Source organism: Vanderwaltozyma polyspora, genomic scaffold (genome assembly GCF_000150035.1).
Source record: "Vanderwaltozyma polyspora DSM 70294 KpolScaffold242 genomic scaffold, whole genome shotgun sequence".
NCBI classification, from domain to species: domain Eukaryota; kingdom Fungi; phylum Ascomycota; class Saccharomycetes; order Saccharomycetales; family Saccharomycetaceae; genus Vanderwaltozyma; species Vanderwaltozyma polyspora.
In genome coordinates this window covers 1-14,051 of record NW_001834513.1, presented here as the reverse complement: position 1 = coordinate 14,051, position 14,051 = coordinate 1, and the positions used below count along the sequence as shown (strand labels likewise).

Genomic DNA, 14,051 nt, shown 5'->3' with positions numbered 1-14,051 from the left:
TATCATTAATGGAACTAAGTTTCCCAAATGCAAAGATCTAGCAGTGGGATCTGCTCCACAATATAGTTTTACTCTTTTACCATCTTGCAGAGCTTTATTTAATAAGGATTCAGGTTGTGATATTTGAGAAATCAATCCTCTTTCCTTTAATTCAGCCAAAAGAGATCTCTTATGAACAGTATTCACAAATCTCTTTCCAATAATCCTACACAGTACCATTGATATAATTCTCTATTTCTGATGAATTCTTGTATCAATAAAGATATATAAATTAATTCAAATTTCAATGTATTGTAAGACCATAAAATATATGTATATTCCTAATTAAATTGGCCATAAAATAGCAAAATAATCCCTGGATCTATTTCAACAATCGAATATCAACTCGTAAATATGGAATTCTCTTTATAAGAGACCAGATATTGGCTTTATCAGCTTCAAAACGTCCAATGATTTGGGGTTTTCTGTTTAATAATTTGTTCTTAATTTTAAATATGGATTGCTTTATCATAATTAATAAAATTGATGTTGGGACAACTAAACATAAAGGGATGTGTTTGAGATCAAATGTATTTGGTTTAAAAACATCAACTATCATTATAATTAATTACAATTCAGAGGTTGGTGGAAATTATATAATTGAAGAAATGTACATTAACATCTATCACATACTGTCATTTTACGTGAATATACAATAATTATTTTATATAGTTTATCTATTTAAAGTCGTTCTGTTTGGATAAGACACAAGACCCAGAAGTTGATGGTAAAGAATAGATAAAGAAGGAACCATCGTTACTTAAAACGTATACTTGGTTCATGAATTCTTTTGGGAATCCTAGTATGTGTTTAGTCTTCGTATTTTTGATAGTTATATGAGCGAAATCACGACGTAATGCTTGACTTGGAATTGATTTTTTAATTGTTTTTGATATTAATTTTGTAAATTGTTTTGAATTTGGATCTTTCCTTAATGCTTTAATATCCTCACTTGTTATGTGTGAATTGTCCTCTGAATTTACTGACATGGATAATAACCTGCTTGTTGAATCTAATTTGAAAATGTGAATAGTGTCAGAATCACCTACACACCCAAGTAAAGTAGAATCACTGTTAAAGGTCAATTGATTGATATTACAGGGTCTATTGCCACGTCTAAATTCATATAATAAGGGTGTTAATAATTCACTTTCTGTTTCAGCGCCTGTATTGAATATTCTCACTAGTGTACCCTTTTCTGAAGCGGTAGCGATGAATTTACCATCTGGACTAATTGCCAGAGAAGCAACATTACCCTTGTGAACTGAGTTGATATAATTAAGAGGAGAGATATTCAAAGCATCAAAAATAACTACGTCATTAAGAATGACTGATTTAGAAGAAGTACTATAACAATTGAAAGCTAAAATGCTTCTGTCATCATTACTCAAACATATTTTTGGACTAATAGACTTGGAAAATGTACTTGATCTTTCCCTCAAACTTGTCATATTGCTTGTACCTGAATTAGAAAGAGAATCTACTCCCTGCCCTGTAATGCTCTTAACTTGACTATCCCAAATATCAATTGTGTGTAAGTGTTTCATACATGAAATATCATAAATATGAATCTGATCACTATTAAGCAATACACAGACACGTTTACGATTCATAACAACATCTTGAATTGGATGAGGAAACGATAATTCACAAATAATTGTCTTCCTCTTAATATTAACTATCTTTAATTTTTTAGATTTAAGAATCCCCTGTTTTCTATGAACAATAGCCACCAAATTAGTAGAAAATAACATCTCAACTAAAAGATCATCATCACCACCACTATTATCATCACCTCTAGCATCATCATCACCTATATTCTGAGTGTCTTCATCAACCATTTCAAAACACTTCCCAAATGGATCACAGTTATATATAGTAACAGAATTTCCCTCAGAACTAGTTACAAAACATGTAGCATCTTGATTAAACCTTGACAACCCCATCTTGAACCAACCAATCACCAATAGACCTTGTTACTTTGATGTCTTTACTACTTAATCAACCAGTTAAGTTAACTAAATCGAATTAACCTTTTATAGGATTTTGGCTTCTATTAAATTTATCGATGGATGGGATGCCTTATAAGAATGAAAGGATCCTTTAAGTATAAAAGCAGTATAGATGAAAGAACAAAGAAGTTTACTTGAAATGAATTGTTGGTATATATTGGACTAACTGGGATGGATTAGTAACTGCTAGTTTTATTTAAGTTATGGATTTTAGCTTAATTTGATTGTTAGAACTATCCTTTAGTTTAAAGATGCCGGCTTCATTTATTGATATTAAACCCATCGATCTAACAAGATAATATGACACTATAGAATGGTGTACAATAGCCAATCAATTAACATCAGTGGGATGTAGCAATATATTCTGAATCACATTGAAAAGATATGCAATCCTTTTGATATACTTTCATTACGTTTTCTTCCAAGGTTATATTAGATTTTATTTCAACTAGAAAAGTTTTAGAAACTGGTCATTACAAGGGGGGCTACCTTATGGTAAATGAGATTCGAATTGAAATTAATTAGTAACTAAACTGTATGGATTGAATATTGAAACTTATGCTTTCATAGATGGAGTCAATCCTGTTTATTCATATCATCACAGTTTCTTCAGATCATTATCATCATTACTAATGGCTTTTCGGTAAATTTATAGCACCTTATACTAATAATAATAATCACTGTAAGAAATTGTTACTTTCATTCGAGGCATTGTTGACTTAAAAGGTTATTACAGTGTAATATTTATATTAGTGTTTGACTTTAAGAACCCATCGAGTTCAGTAGGGTCTCTAGTAGGCGTTTCCATTAGGAATTGACCTGATATTTCAAATTAATTACAGCTTTAAAGGAGCATTGATTTTTAAAAGCATTGTACCTGAAGTACTGCAATTGGAGCAATCAATTGAATTGAATAGATAACAGCTGAAGGAATCAATTGAGATACATTGAAATGTATACTGGAAAATTGTGGACATTGTATAATGGTGTATTCTCTGGATCTAGAAGACTAGTTATAAATGGTGTATTGAAAGCAAATGTCATCAGGAATTTTAGTAGTAAGAACCCTAAGCCTAAAGGTAGAATTCTTTTAAGATCAAAGAGGTTCTTAACTAATTTAGGGATTGCTGCAGTATTATCATATACAGGTTATGCTGTTTGGGTGATAGGTGCATCTTCAGAGGAAATTGCTATGAGACAAGATATTGTACACTTTATGGAAGAAGGTCAAGAGTCAAATGAGGGGACGCTGGTGAAGTATTCTCCTTTAAAAGTTCTTGGTCGATTCGAGAATCCATTCGATGAATATAGAATACAAACTGTACAAGAATTCTTTTTCAACAGAATTGTGGAATTATTCCAAAGGAACAGAGGTGGGATACCCAATAATAAGGAAGATATGGATGAATTGATGCCAATACATAAACCTGACTGGTTGCAAAAAGGAATAAGACTAGTCTATGAAAAATCAGAAAATAAAGTTGTAGTTTCTAAGATATTAGAGGGAAATGAGGTGCAAAACCGTAACATTGGATTTCAGGGAAATAAAAATATCCCAATCTATACAACATGGCTAGGACAGTCATGTAATTATATCTTATACAATGGACTTAAGATACTGACGGATCCATTATTTAGTGATTACCTTGTTGATGAAACATTTGGACCAAAAAGAATAACAGAACAGCCATGTCAAATAGATGAAGTTCCTGAACCTGATGTAATAGTAGTTTCACATAATCATCCAGATCATTTAGATGCAGCTAGTATTGAGAAATGGAGAAATACAGATGTCCTATGGATTGTTCCAAAAGGTATGTCTCATTATTTAAAAAGGTTTGATGTTTCCAATTTTATTGAATTATCTTGGTGGGAAACTTGTGAGTTAGAAAAAGGTAACGAAATTTATCATATATCATGTACACCGGCAATGCACTGGTCAGGACGAGGACTGACAGATATAAACCACTCGCTTTGGTGTTCATTTTTATTGAGCCATAACAATGAACCAATTCTTTTCCATGCTGGTGACACAGGATATGTGAGTGACCTTTATTCCAGAATAAAGAGAAAATTTGGAAGCGGTTGTAGATTAGCAATATTACCATGTGGTCAGTATTGCCCTGAATGGCACCAAAAGCCAAGACACATTGATCCAAGTGAAGTCATAAAAATCATGGAGGATCTCGAGGCAAAACATGTTTTGGGTGTCCATTGGGGAACCTTTGTTCTTAGTGGAGAATACTTTAGAGAACCAAAAGAACGTTTGGAACTGCTGGCAGAGTGGAAAGGCATAAAGGATAACTGTCATTGTCCTGAATTAGGTAAAACTGAGCACATAAAATAACTTGTACATAATACTAAAAATATTTACATGAAAAGTATCTTATTAATATATATTTATATTGTCAATTGTCATCAATTATTATTCTTTTAACTTTGTTCATGATTTATAAATTCTTCCCATATCTCGTTCTTTATCTTAAAAGTATGGGTATCATTTGATGGGAATTTCCCACTTTCTACTTCATCGATATATTTTGAAATAGAATCTGAGGCAACTCTGTGTATACTAGAATACTGTTTAACAAATTTGGGAACTCCTCCTGGCAACATTCCTAACATATCAGACATGACCAGAACTTGTCCACTAGTTTGAGTCCCTGCACCTATACCGATTGTTGGTATATTTAACTTAGATGTTATATATCCAGCAACCTTTTGAGGAATACACTCAAGCACAAGTGCCCAACAACCTGCATCTTGTAAGACTAGAGCCGTTTCTAACAGTTCTTTGATTTCTTTATATGATTTATTACCTTGAACTCTAAACCCTCCTAACGAATGGGACCTCTGAGGAGTCAATCCAATATGACCCATAATGGGTATCCCTCTCGAGCACATCTCTTTTACCAGATTTATGGTATACTTATCCTTAGTATGCATACCAACTTCTATCTTAAGAGAAGCTACATTACTGTCAAGCTTTAATAATTGTAGTGCATTCGAAATGGCAACTTCATGACTAGTCTCGTAACTACCAAATGGCATATCAGCAACCACTAATGATGAACCTTCAGCTCTGCATACAGATTTGACATGGTACTTAAACTCATCGAATGGAAGATCTGTAGTTGATTTATACCCTAGTGAAGTCATCGCCAATGAATCACCAATAAGAATCATATCACAGTTAGATTTTTGAGCCCAACTTGCAGTTATATAATCATAAGCAGTGCACATAGATAGAGGTTCACAAGCCAAATACTTCTTATTAAGGTCTAGAATACTTTTCCTCTTAGCAGCATCTAACACATGAGTAGAATAGCGATTGAGTGCTCTTAAAGGGATGACTTTATCAATAAGACACCTTGAAGGGTTCCTAAAAACATACGATAACATTACGAAACTAAACTGACACTTATATCCAATGATACATAGAAGCTAGCGTTTGACTTGTTCCTGTTTATATCCATACCTACTACAGATACTTGATAAGTTGCTTTATATAGATCTGAAACTTCAACTAATTTTTTATATCGATGCAGCATGTAACAATGGAATCAAGAGACAATGGTCTAACATGAGATACCAGTATCTAAAGAGAGGTGATATTCCTCTCGATGACGAGTGTATCTAGCATATGATAGTGCCCATTTCTCATTACTAATAGTATATCTAAATAAAAACACCTTCCAAGAGAGCACTCGTTACAGAAAAGATATATCATTTGTACTTATATATACCTGTATACTATACAAAATAGGAGGACCCTTGATAGATTAGAAATTAATTTTATTTGATTTAACAACTCAACACTTTAGTCAGATGTATAGATGATAACATTACTCTATCAATCTTCCATTATCATCTAATTTCAAGTTCCATTCTTTAATGCAGGTTTCAGTACGTCTAGCGATCGAGTCGTAACGTCTGGAAAGAGCTTGGTTAAAACAGATTTCCTTTGACAACGCCACAAACAGTTGAACCCAACCTGGCTGCAACATCTCTGCCTCTTGTAAAGTTTCCTTGAACTCCAAATCCACTAACTTCACTTCATTTTGGAAACGTTTCCAATAATCATCACCAATTCCACCGTTTTTATAGATAATTTCAATTTGAGTAGACAACTCCTTCAACTTGATAGAACGTCTCACAGCCTCAGCACCTCTATTCAACAAAGCTGCCTTAATAACCTTCTCATGTATATTATCTTCCTCACGTTTCGACTTCAATTCATAATATAAATCTCTTGCTTCATTCTCATCAAAAATAGACTTAAGCTCACTCAATTCCTTGATCTGTTTCTTTCTATACTGAGAACCAAATATAATCAATGACAAAATCAACAAAGATCCATAAATCAATGGTGTATAAACAGAAACAAGTTTAGTTTCAACGTCAACGGTTGTATAAAATGAACTTCCTTCAGATTGAGACATCTCTAACTAGATTGAATGAACTGAAAAACAAAAATTATTCAAAATTAATTCAAAAAGAAGGTAAAGATTCCAAATAAACACAACCTCTTAAACAACCAACTGATTAGATAATAAAGAATATACTCTATCCTTCTATAGCCCTTAACTCTACCGAATTCAATCTCTTTTTTGCTTCTAAAGTTGTAACTAATTTTTTTCAATACCTGTCTGTTTCTTTAATTTTAAATATTTTAAAGGCTTTAAAATATCAAGAATTATTTGGTAATTGTATATAATAAAAAGATGAGATGAATGAATGAATTCTGGTTTATGCTTTAGGACAAGAGAGAGACAATTGATTCATTGGAATTGCTTAAATTGAAATATTATATTTGTATTTCCTATTGGGTTAGTTTTGTTTTATGGGGAGTGAGAAGGGAATTGTTAAATTTTTGAGAAATGTTGTTAAGGTTTAGGTCAAAAATTGGGATGAATAGGGTATCCTGCGAGGCTACTGATCTATTTGGTGATGTTGTTGAGAACTGGGTGAAAGAGGTTGGGTTAAATGTTGATCCAGGGACCGTTGTTGTCGGTAATGACCCAGGGAGTGCTAAGGAACCGGTTTCTAATATTGCTGGTAGATCTGTGGAAGAAATGGGGTTGAAACATGGTGATATCGTTTACATTGAATATTCTGATTCAAGTGGTTCTAATGAAGGCCAGAGTGTTCCTGTAAATGCTGTGGGTGCTGGATCAGCTGTTATCAGTGAATTGCCTGTTGATGTATTGTTGGAGAAAGAAGATGGGTTGATCAAGAGAACTAGATCTTCTCTTTGTAAGCATGGTGACAAGGGGATGTGTGAATATTGTTCACCATTGCCCCCATGGGATAAAGAATATCATGCGGAAAACAAGTTGAAACATATCTCTTTCCATTCTTATTTGAAGAAACTAAATGAAGCAACGAACAAGAAATCTAGTGGTAGTTCGTATATTCCACCTTTATCACAACCAGATTATAAAATCAACAAGCGTTGTAACAATGGACATGAACCTTGGCCTCGAGGTATTTGTTCTAAGTGTCAGCCATCTGCGATAACTCTTCAACAACAGGAGTTCAGGATGGTCGATCATGTTGAGATCCAACAGAGTGATTTGATCAATCAATTTATCGAATCTTGGAGGGCAACAGGTATGCAAAGATTTGGTTATTTATATGGTAGTTACGAGAAATACGATTCTACACCATTGGGTGTGAAAGCTGTAGTGCATGCAATCTATGAACCACCTCAACATGACGAACAAGATGGGTTGACAATGGATTTAGAGCAAGTAGAGGAGGAAATGCAAAAAGTAGATCAAATAGCAATGAGCATGGGGTTATTAAGGGTTGGTTTAATATTTTCTGATTTGACTGATACTGGTAATGGTAATGGTACAGTTTTCTGCAAGAGACATAAAGATTCTTTCTTTTTATCATCTTTAGAGATAATCATGGCCGCTAAACATCAATTGGCATTTCCAAATGCAAGTAGATTTAGTGAACAAGGTAAATTTTCATCAAAGTTTGTCACCTGTGTAGTTTCTGGTAACCTTGATAGTGAAATTGATATAACAAGTTACCAAGTCTCCATTGAAGCTGAAGCATTAGTTGACGCTAAAATGATCAGTGGCTCAACACATCCATCAATGGCTTACATTAACGAAACTAACGAAGAAGTATACGTTCCTGAAATTTTCTACATGAAGACTAATGAATATGGACTAACAGTGAAAGAAAATGCCAAACCTGCATTCCCAGTCGACTATCTATTAGTATCATTGACACACGGTTTCATTACAGAAGACTCCAAGAATCAAATAAAATTCCATTCAACTGGTGGATTCCCTTGGGCAAACAGACAAGCAATGGGATTATCACAAGATTACCAAGAATTGAAAAACTATCTATACAGTGCAGCAACTGGAGGTGATTATAATCTATTACATGAAAAAATTTCGAACTTCCATCTCCTATTATACATCAAGTCATTAGAAATATTCAATGAAAAGGATTGGTCATTACTAATAACTTCAGCAATTTCAGAAAACTGGGAACAGCCTTTAATCCAATTAACAACTACCGAGTCATTTAACAGTCTAGTGCTAATCATGGAAATGATATAATGACAATACCATCACCATCACCATCACCACTACTCTCTACTTTCAACTTTTTTCCATAATATCTTTATATTATATCATATCAAAAAACATATCATATCATATTATATAGTACACACATAGTATAATAATTAAGAAAGGCTTAATTCTATAAGAAATACAAATACACTTCAAATCAATAAAAGGATCTAGTAAGTTCGAGAACTTTCGAATCGAAATAACCTCTAGAGTTTATTAACCCTCTTAAATTCAATGAAAGTTGTTAATTCGAAACGAACTAAACCTCATTTACGAGTTAGGTTTCTCTGTTTTTGAAAGACTGCGAGGGTTATTCGAGTTGAGGAGAGATATGATATCATCCAACTGATGAACACCAAGGGGGGTTGGCTAGATGATGTTGATGTTGATGTTTGGATTGGAATTGATATTGTAAAGGAGGTCGTAGTAGTTGACATATCAAGTGATGGCAGAATGCTATATATAAAAGCAAATTGGTTTATATCTTAGTTCAAATTTGGTATTTTAAGGGCTAAAGTGGGTATGACAGCAAGTGACTAAGATATCTTACTGTGCCTGTAATTTTGGATAGATATTTTAGAAAAGATATTGGTTTGTAAGAAATAATTGATTGATTGATCAGAATGAGTACACCTTACGGTTTAGATTTTGGTAATAGTAGTTCTGTTCTAGCAGTTGCTAGGAATAGGGGCATTGATGTTGTTGTCAATGAGGTTTCTAATCGTTCAACTCCTACAATTGTGGGATTTGGTGAGAGGAATAGATACTTAGGAGAGTCTGGTAAGACAAAACAGACTTCAAATATTAAGAATACTGTTGACAATTTGAAAAGGATCATTGGAATGAATTACGATGATCCAGATTTTGCAATTGAATCAAAGTTTTTTAATTCAAGTTTGGTTAAGCTAAAGGATGGGAAAGTTGGTGTTAAGGTTAATTTAAATGGTGATGAAAAGGTTTTTACAGCTACTCAAATTGCTGCTATGTTCATTGGGAAATCGAAACAAATAGTCGAAGATGAAACTAAATCAGAAATCACTGATATTTGTATATCAGTACCTTCTTGGTACAATGAAGAACAACGTTATGCAATGGCAGATGCTGCTAAAATTGCTAATTTGAACCCTGTTAGAATTGTTACTGATACCACTGCTGCTGCTGTCTCATATGGTGTCTTTAAAACCGATCTTCCTGAGGCTGAAGAACCTCCAAGAGTTGTAGCATTCATTGATATTGGCCATTCTACATATACTTGTTCTATCGCTAAATTTAAAAATGGTGAATGTAGAATAGTTGGTACTGCATTTGATAAACATTTTGGTGGCAGAGACTTTGACCATGCAATTACTGAACATTTTGCAGATGAGTTTAAGGACAAATATGAGATTGATATTAGATCAAATCCAAAGGCTTATAATAGAGTTTTAACAGCGGCAGAAAAATTGAAAAAAGTCTTGTCCGCAAATACAACAGCTGTGTTTAATGTCGAATCTGTTATGAATGATATCGATGTCTCTTCCCAAATGACAAGAGAAGAATTGGAAGAATTAGCACAACCTTTATTAAACCGTATCAATAGCCCAATTACTAGGGCACTGAATCAAGCAAAGCTAACCCTTGATGACATTGACTTTGTAGAGATGATCGGTGGTACGACTCGTATTCCAGCTATAAAAGACTCTATTTCAAAGGCATTTGATAAACAATTATCCACTACGTTAAATCAAGATGAAGCTGTCGCAAAAGGTGCTGCATTTATTTGTGCTATACATTCTCCAATTTTAAGGGTAAGACCATTCAAATTTGAAGATATCCATCCAGTTTCTGTTTCTTACTACTGGGATAAACAAGGTGAAGATGAAGACCATTTAGAAGTTTTCCCAGCTAATTCTTATTATCCATCCACTAAGATGATTACATTACATCGTACAGGGAATTTCCATATGAAGGCAAAATACACCAATAAGGGAAGTGTACCTACCAGTGGTCAATCAACGATTGCTAAATGGGAACTTAAGGGTGTTAAACTACCAAAGGGTGCTGAGTTAGTCCCAGTAAAGATAAAATTGAGATGTGATCCATCGGGGTTCCATACTATTGAAGAAGCGCATACTTTAGAAGATGTCACTGTCGAAGAGCCAATTCCTTTACCAGAAGATGCACCAGAAGATGCAGAACAAGAGTTTAAAGAAGTTATCAAGACAGTTAAGAAGGATAAATTATCGATTAAAGCTCGTACTTTTGGTCTACCTACCAGTAAACTAAATGAATATATTGAATTAGAAAATGAATTGATAGCTCAGGATAAGTTAATCGCAGAAACAATTGAACGTAAGAATGAATTAGAAGAATACATCTATTCCTTACGTTCGAAATTAGAAGGAGACTATGCTCCATTTGCATCTAGTAATGAGAAGGCTAAACTTAATGACATGCTTACCAAATCTGAAGATTGGCTATATGATGAAGGGTACGATACAACTAAAAGTGAATACGTTTCTAAATATGAAGAATTAGCCTCTATGGGAAATATAATCAAGACTAGATATCTTGAAGATGAAGAGAAGAAAAGGAAACTTGCAAAAGCTAAGCAGAATCAGTCATCAGAAGATGCCGGTGACGATGCTGACGTAGAAATGTCGTAACGCAATGTAGCAAATTGATTATTGTTGTACTAGATAAAAGTTATATATCAAAAATATATCATTCAGTAAATAATTCTACCTGTTTACTTTTTAGAGTTCTATGCCAATTTTAAATTCAAGTAGAATTGTATTCTACAAAATTTTTAAAGGATTGCGAATATGGAATATATATATACATGCAAATGGATAATAAATATTAAGTTATTTTGTTAATTTTACATTTAATGTTCCAATCAATGGATCAATGACATGAAATATTTACATGGTAATTTCTTGTTTTAAGTTCTCCAGTTTTTTCTTCTGCTTTTTTAATTTGTTTTGCCTTTCAAACTCCGAGAAGACTTTTATATAAACAGGAATATCATTCCAGCCATCATCTTGCTCTAGGTATAATTTTTTTTCTTTGCTATGCAACCTTTCCAACTGATGTCTTTTCTTTGCCGCCAAAACACTGGCAGGCAGTGGAGATTGTCTCTTAGGAAACAGCGACTCTGTGTTCACATTAGATTTCAACGAATCTTGCAGTTGGCTCGACTTTTCCTTTCTCAGAAGTTCTGGAAGATTACGCATTTCAAGCAAAGCCAAAGGAGGGTCCCAATTAGTAGGCCAAATTTCATTTGTTCCTGTAATTTTTTTAACAGCTTCTTTCCTTTTACCTCTCCAAAACCTTACGTCATCATTGTAAAGTTCCCAAACACAATTTACACAACCGGACATGCAACAGTTATCAGGAGCCACCGGTTTTGAAGGAACTTTGATACCAGCAATAACCTTATAACCTCCAGTTAACATCCTACTTGTAGAAACCGGAGCTTCACCTTTTAATCTCCCACCAAAAACTTTCGTCATTCTTTCTTCAGCAGTCCCTTGAATCTCACTAGAATTACCTTCAAAGATCATGAATCTACCAAAAGAAACACTAAAGGACCTCCTGTTGCACAATTGACCTAATTTCTGTATTGATCTATCATATTTAAAATTCCTGATCATACTCATCTTCCTTCTTTTTGCAAAAACCCTTGTATAAATCCCTGGTGGAGGGGTATAAGAAGGAGAACACACAAACAAAATCGATGAGTCTACCCAACTAGATCAAGAACTGACACTTAGTTCTTGTCAAATATGATCACCCTTAGTTATATCTCGAAGAATCATTATTTCTTTTATGTATCCATCCAAGTTGATATTTGGAATTAGTATGAATCAAAAGGGATGACGGGGAAAGGTGAAGGGGTAGAAAGTGTCCGGATTGTGTGGTAGTAAGAAACCATGGTATATTCGGACAGAAAGATCGATGACCGGAAATGTGAAATTTGTAACGAAAAATCTAGTGAAATTTGAACGAGTTAAATCAAGACAAAGATGATAAAAGTAGTCGATGTATTGATTTAAAAAGTGTTGGTGTGAATCGGATCCAGTTATATCCTGTGTGAATATATCCACAAAGAGATTGCTCTCAATTTACAGAGATTTAAAGCCATATCTATAGGAGTTGGGAGACACAGAGAGAGAGAGATCAATACATACAGCGCACACACACAAGGGTACATTATTTATATACAGAATGCAAGAAAAAGGGTACAGATTGATAAGGAAATGTCCTAGTATTAAGACGATGGCACATAAGGAGATCAAGACGACGATCTATGTGAAAAGCATAACTCCATATGTCAGTGCATTGAAGAGAATCACCAAATGTCTGGAGACTCTAGATAAACATGGAGCAACGTACGTGAAAGTATTGGGAATGGGTAAAGCAATTGAAAAGACGTTATCACTGGGTTGTCATTTCCAAGAGAATAAAAATAGAAAAGTAGATATATTCACAAAAAGCATTCCTGTGCTTGATGAGGTTGAAGTTGAAGATGAAGATGAGGCTAAAGATAAAGATAAAGATGAGAATAAGGATGGCAATGAAGAGCAAGATAGTGATAGAGAAACTATAATGAAGAAGCGTACAGTTCCAGGTATTGAACTGCATATCTACCCATAACCGATAACCTCATTGTTCAAAACACCCCAAATCACATGACTAACTCCCATACAAATATTTGCCTATACATACATACATAACAATCACAGAAACAACAAAAAAGCACATCATTATGGCACGAAACACACAATCCCCTCCCTTTGTTTTTCTACTTTTCCCCCCGTCTTACATCCGAAAACTAAGCCCAAAATATCGAATATCAAAATTTCGAAACGTTTTATAATGAAAAATTATCGATTTCGAATATAAAGAACATGTAATTATTGAATATTTGATCTATTAGCTTTTTGTTTTGATGGTTTAATAGGTTGTCTAATTGAATTAAGAGCTCGTTCAAGGATTCATCTATCGTCAAAATCTTAGTGTCTGTATTTTAATTCCTTCATTTCTTCCTCGGATTTGGAAAATATTCATTCTTTCTTTATTTTAATTGATTAAGAAATTCATTACTGATACCATACCATACCATATCATATCCTACCATATCCTATCCATATCATATCATATCTATATATAGGGTAAAATTTTTAATTGGGGAGTTCTACTAATTCCTGAATTCGGGTTTTAAAATAACCGATTGTTCCAAAAACTGACCGCACTTTTTATTTTATTTTAGAATATTCCATTCCTGGCATTCTAATCGATCTAAGATTGGCTTGAATTTAATATTTCCGGTGGATTTGGCCCCCTAATTAAAGTTAATTTTTTATTTTTTTCAAAAGGGGAAACTCCTCCATTCTTTTTTGAAAAATTGGGGGGA

At 33.7% G+C, this 14,051-nt stretch overlaps 9 protein-coding genes across 9 annotated transcripts; 4 read left to right on the top strand and 5 right to left on the bottom strand.

Annotated features, from left to right (window-relative positions):
- On the bottom strand, nucleotides 1–219 carry Kpol_242p9 (uncharacterized protein; the record flags this gene model as incomplete). Its single annotated transcript, XM_001642294.1, has 1 exon — nucleotides 1–219. A coding segment is annotated over one exon (219 nt), but the record flags the coding sequence as incomplete, so codon positions are not given.
- Nucleotides 220–716: 497 nt separating this feature from the next.
- Nucleotides 717–1,985, bottom strand: ATG21 (Atg21p; the record flags this gene model as incomplete). Its single annotated transcript, XM_001642293.1, has 1 exon — nucleotides 717–1,985. One exon carries the CDS (start codon nucleotides 1,983–1,985, stop codon nucleotides 717–719), a length of 1,269 nt encoding a protein of 422 aa, XP_001642343.1.
- Nucleotides 1,986–3,003: 1,018 nt separating this feature from the next.
- On the top strand, nucleotides 3,004–4,398 carry FMP30 (N-acetylphosphatidylethanolamine-hydrolyzing phospholipase D; the record flags this gene model as incomplete). Its single annotated transcript, XM_001642292.1, has 1 exon — nucleotides 3,004–4,398. One exon carries the CDS (start codon nucleotides 3,004–3,006, stop codon nucleotides 4,396–4,398), a length of 1,395 nt encoding a protein of 464 aa, XP_001642342.1.
- Nucleotides 4,399–4,484: 86 nt separating this feature from the next.
- ECM31 (3-methyl-2-oxobutanoate hydroxymethyltransferase) lies at nucleotides 4,485–5,453 on the bottom strand (the record flags this gene model as incomplete). The annotated part of the gene is made up of 1 exon (XM_001642291.1): nucleotides 4,485–5,453. The coding sequence occupies one exon, from the start codon at nucleotides 5,451–5,453 to the stop codon at nucleotides 4,485–4,487; it is 969 nt and encodes a 322-aa protein (XP_001642341.1).
- A 443-nt stretch (nucleotides 5,454–5,896) lies between these two features.
- SEC66 (Sec63 complex subunit SEC66) lies at nucleotides 5,897–6,493 on the bottom strand (the record flags this gene model as incomplete). The annotated part of the gene is made up of 1 exon (XM_001642290.1): nucleotides 5,897–6,493. The coding sequence occupies one exon, from the start codon at nucleotides 6,491–6,493 to the stop codon at nucleotides 5,897–5,899; it is 597 nt and encodes a 198-aa protein (XP_001642340.1).
- A 438-nt stretch (nucleotides 6,494–6,931) lies between these two features.
- On the top strand, nucleotides 6,932–8,638 carry NPL4 (nuclear protein localization protein 4; the record flags this gene model as incomplete). The annotated part of the gene is made up of 1 exon (XM_001642289.1): nucleotides 6,932–8,638. One exon carries the CDS (start codon nucleotides 6,932–6,934, stop codon nucleotides 8,636–8,638), a length of 1,707 nt encoding a protein of 568 aa, XP_001642339.1.
- Nucleotides 8,639–9,276: 638 nt separating this feature from the next.
- Kpol_242p3 (uncharacterized protein) lies at nucleotides 9,277–11,298 on the top strand (the record flags this gene model as incomplete). Its single annotated transcript, XM_001642288.1, has 1 exon — nucleotides 9,277–11,298. The coding sequence occupies one exon, from the start codon at nucleotides 9,277–9,279 to the stop codon at nucleotides 11,296–11,298; it is 2,022 nt and encodes a 673-aa protein (XP_001642338.1).
- Nucleotides 11,299–11,556: 258 nt separating this feature from the next.
- Nucleotides 11,557–12,294, bottom strand: DPC25 (Dpc25p; the record flags this gene model as incomplete). The annotated part of the gene is made up of 1 exon (XM_001642287.1): nucleotides 11,557–12,294. One exon carries the CDS (start codon nucleotides 12,292–12,294, stop codon nucleotides 11,557–11,559), a length of 738 nt encoding a protein of 245 aa, XP_001642337.1.
- A 568-nt stretch (nucleotides 12,295–12,862) lies between these two features.
- POP7 (ribonuclease P/MRP protein subunit POP7) lies at nucleotides 12,863–13,291 on the top strand (the record flags this gene model as incomplete). Its single annotated transcript, XM_001642286.1, has 1 exon — nucleotides 12,863–13,291. The coding sequence occupies one exon, from the start codon at nucleotides 12,863–12,865 to the stop codon at nucleotides 13,289–13,291; it is 429 nt and encodes a 142-aa protein (XP_001642336.1).
- Nucleotides 13,292–14,051: the final 760 nt, after the last annotated feature.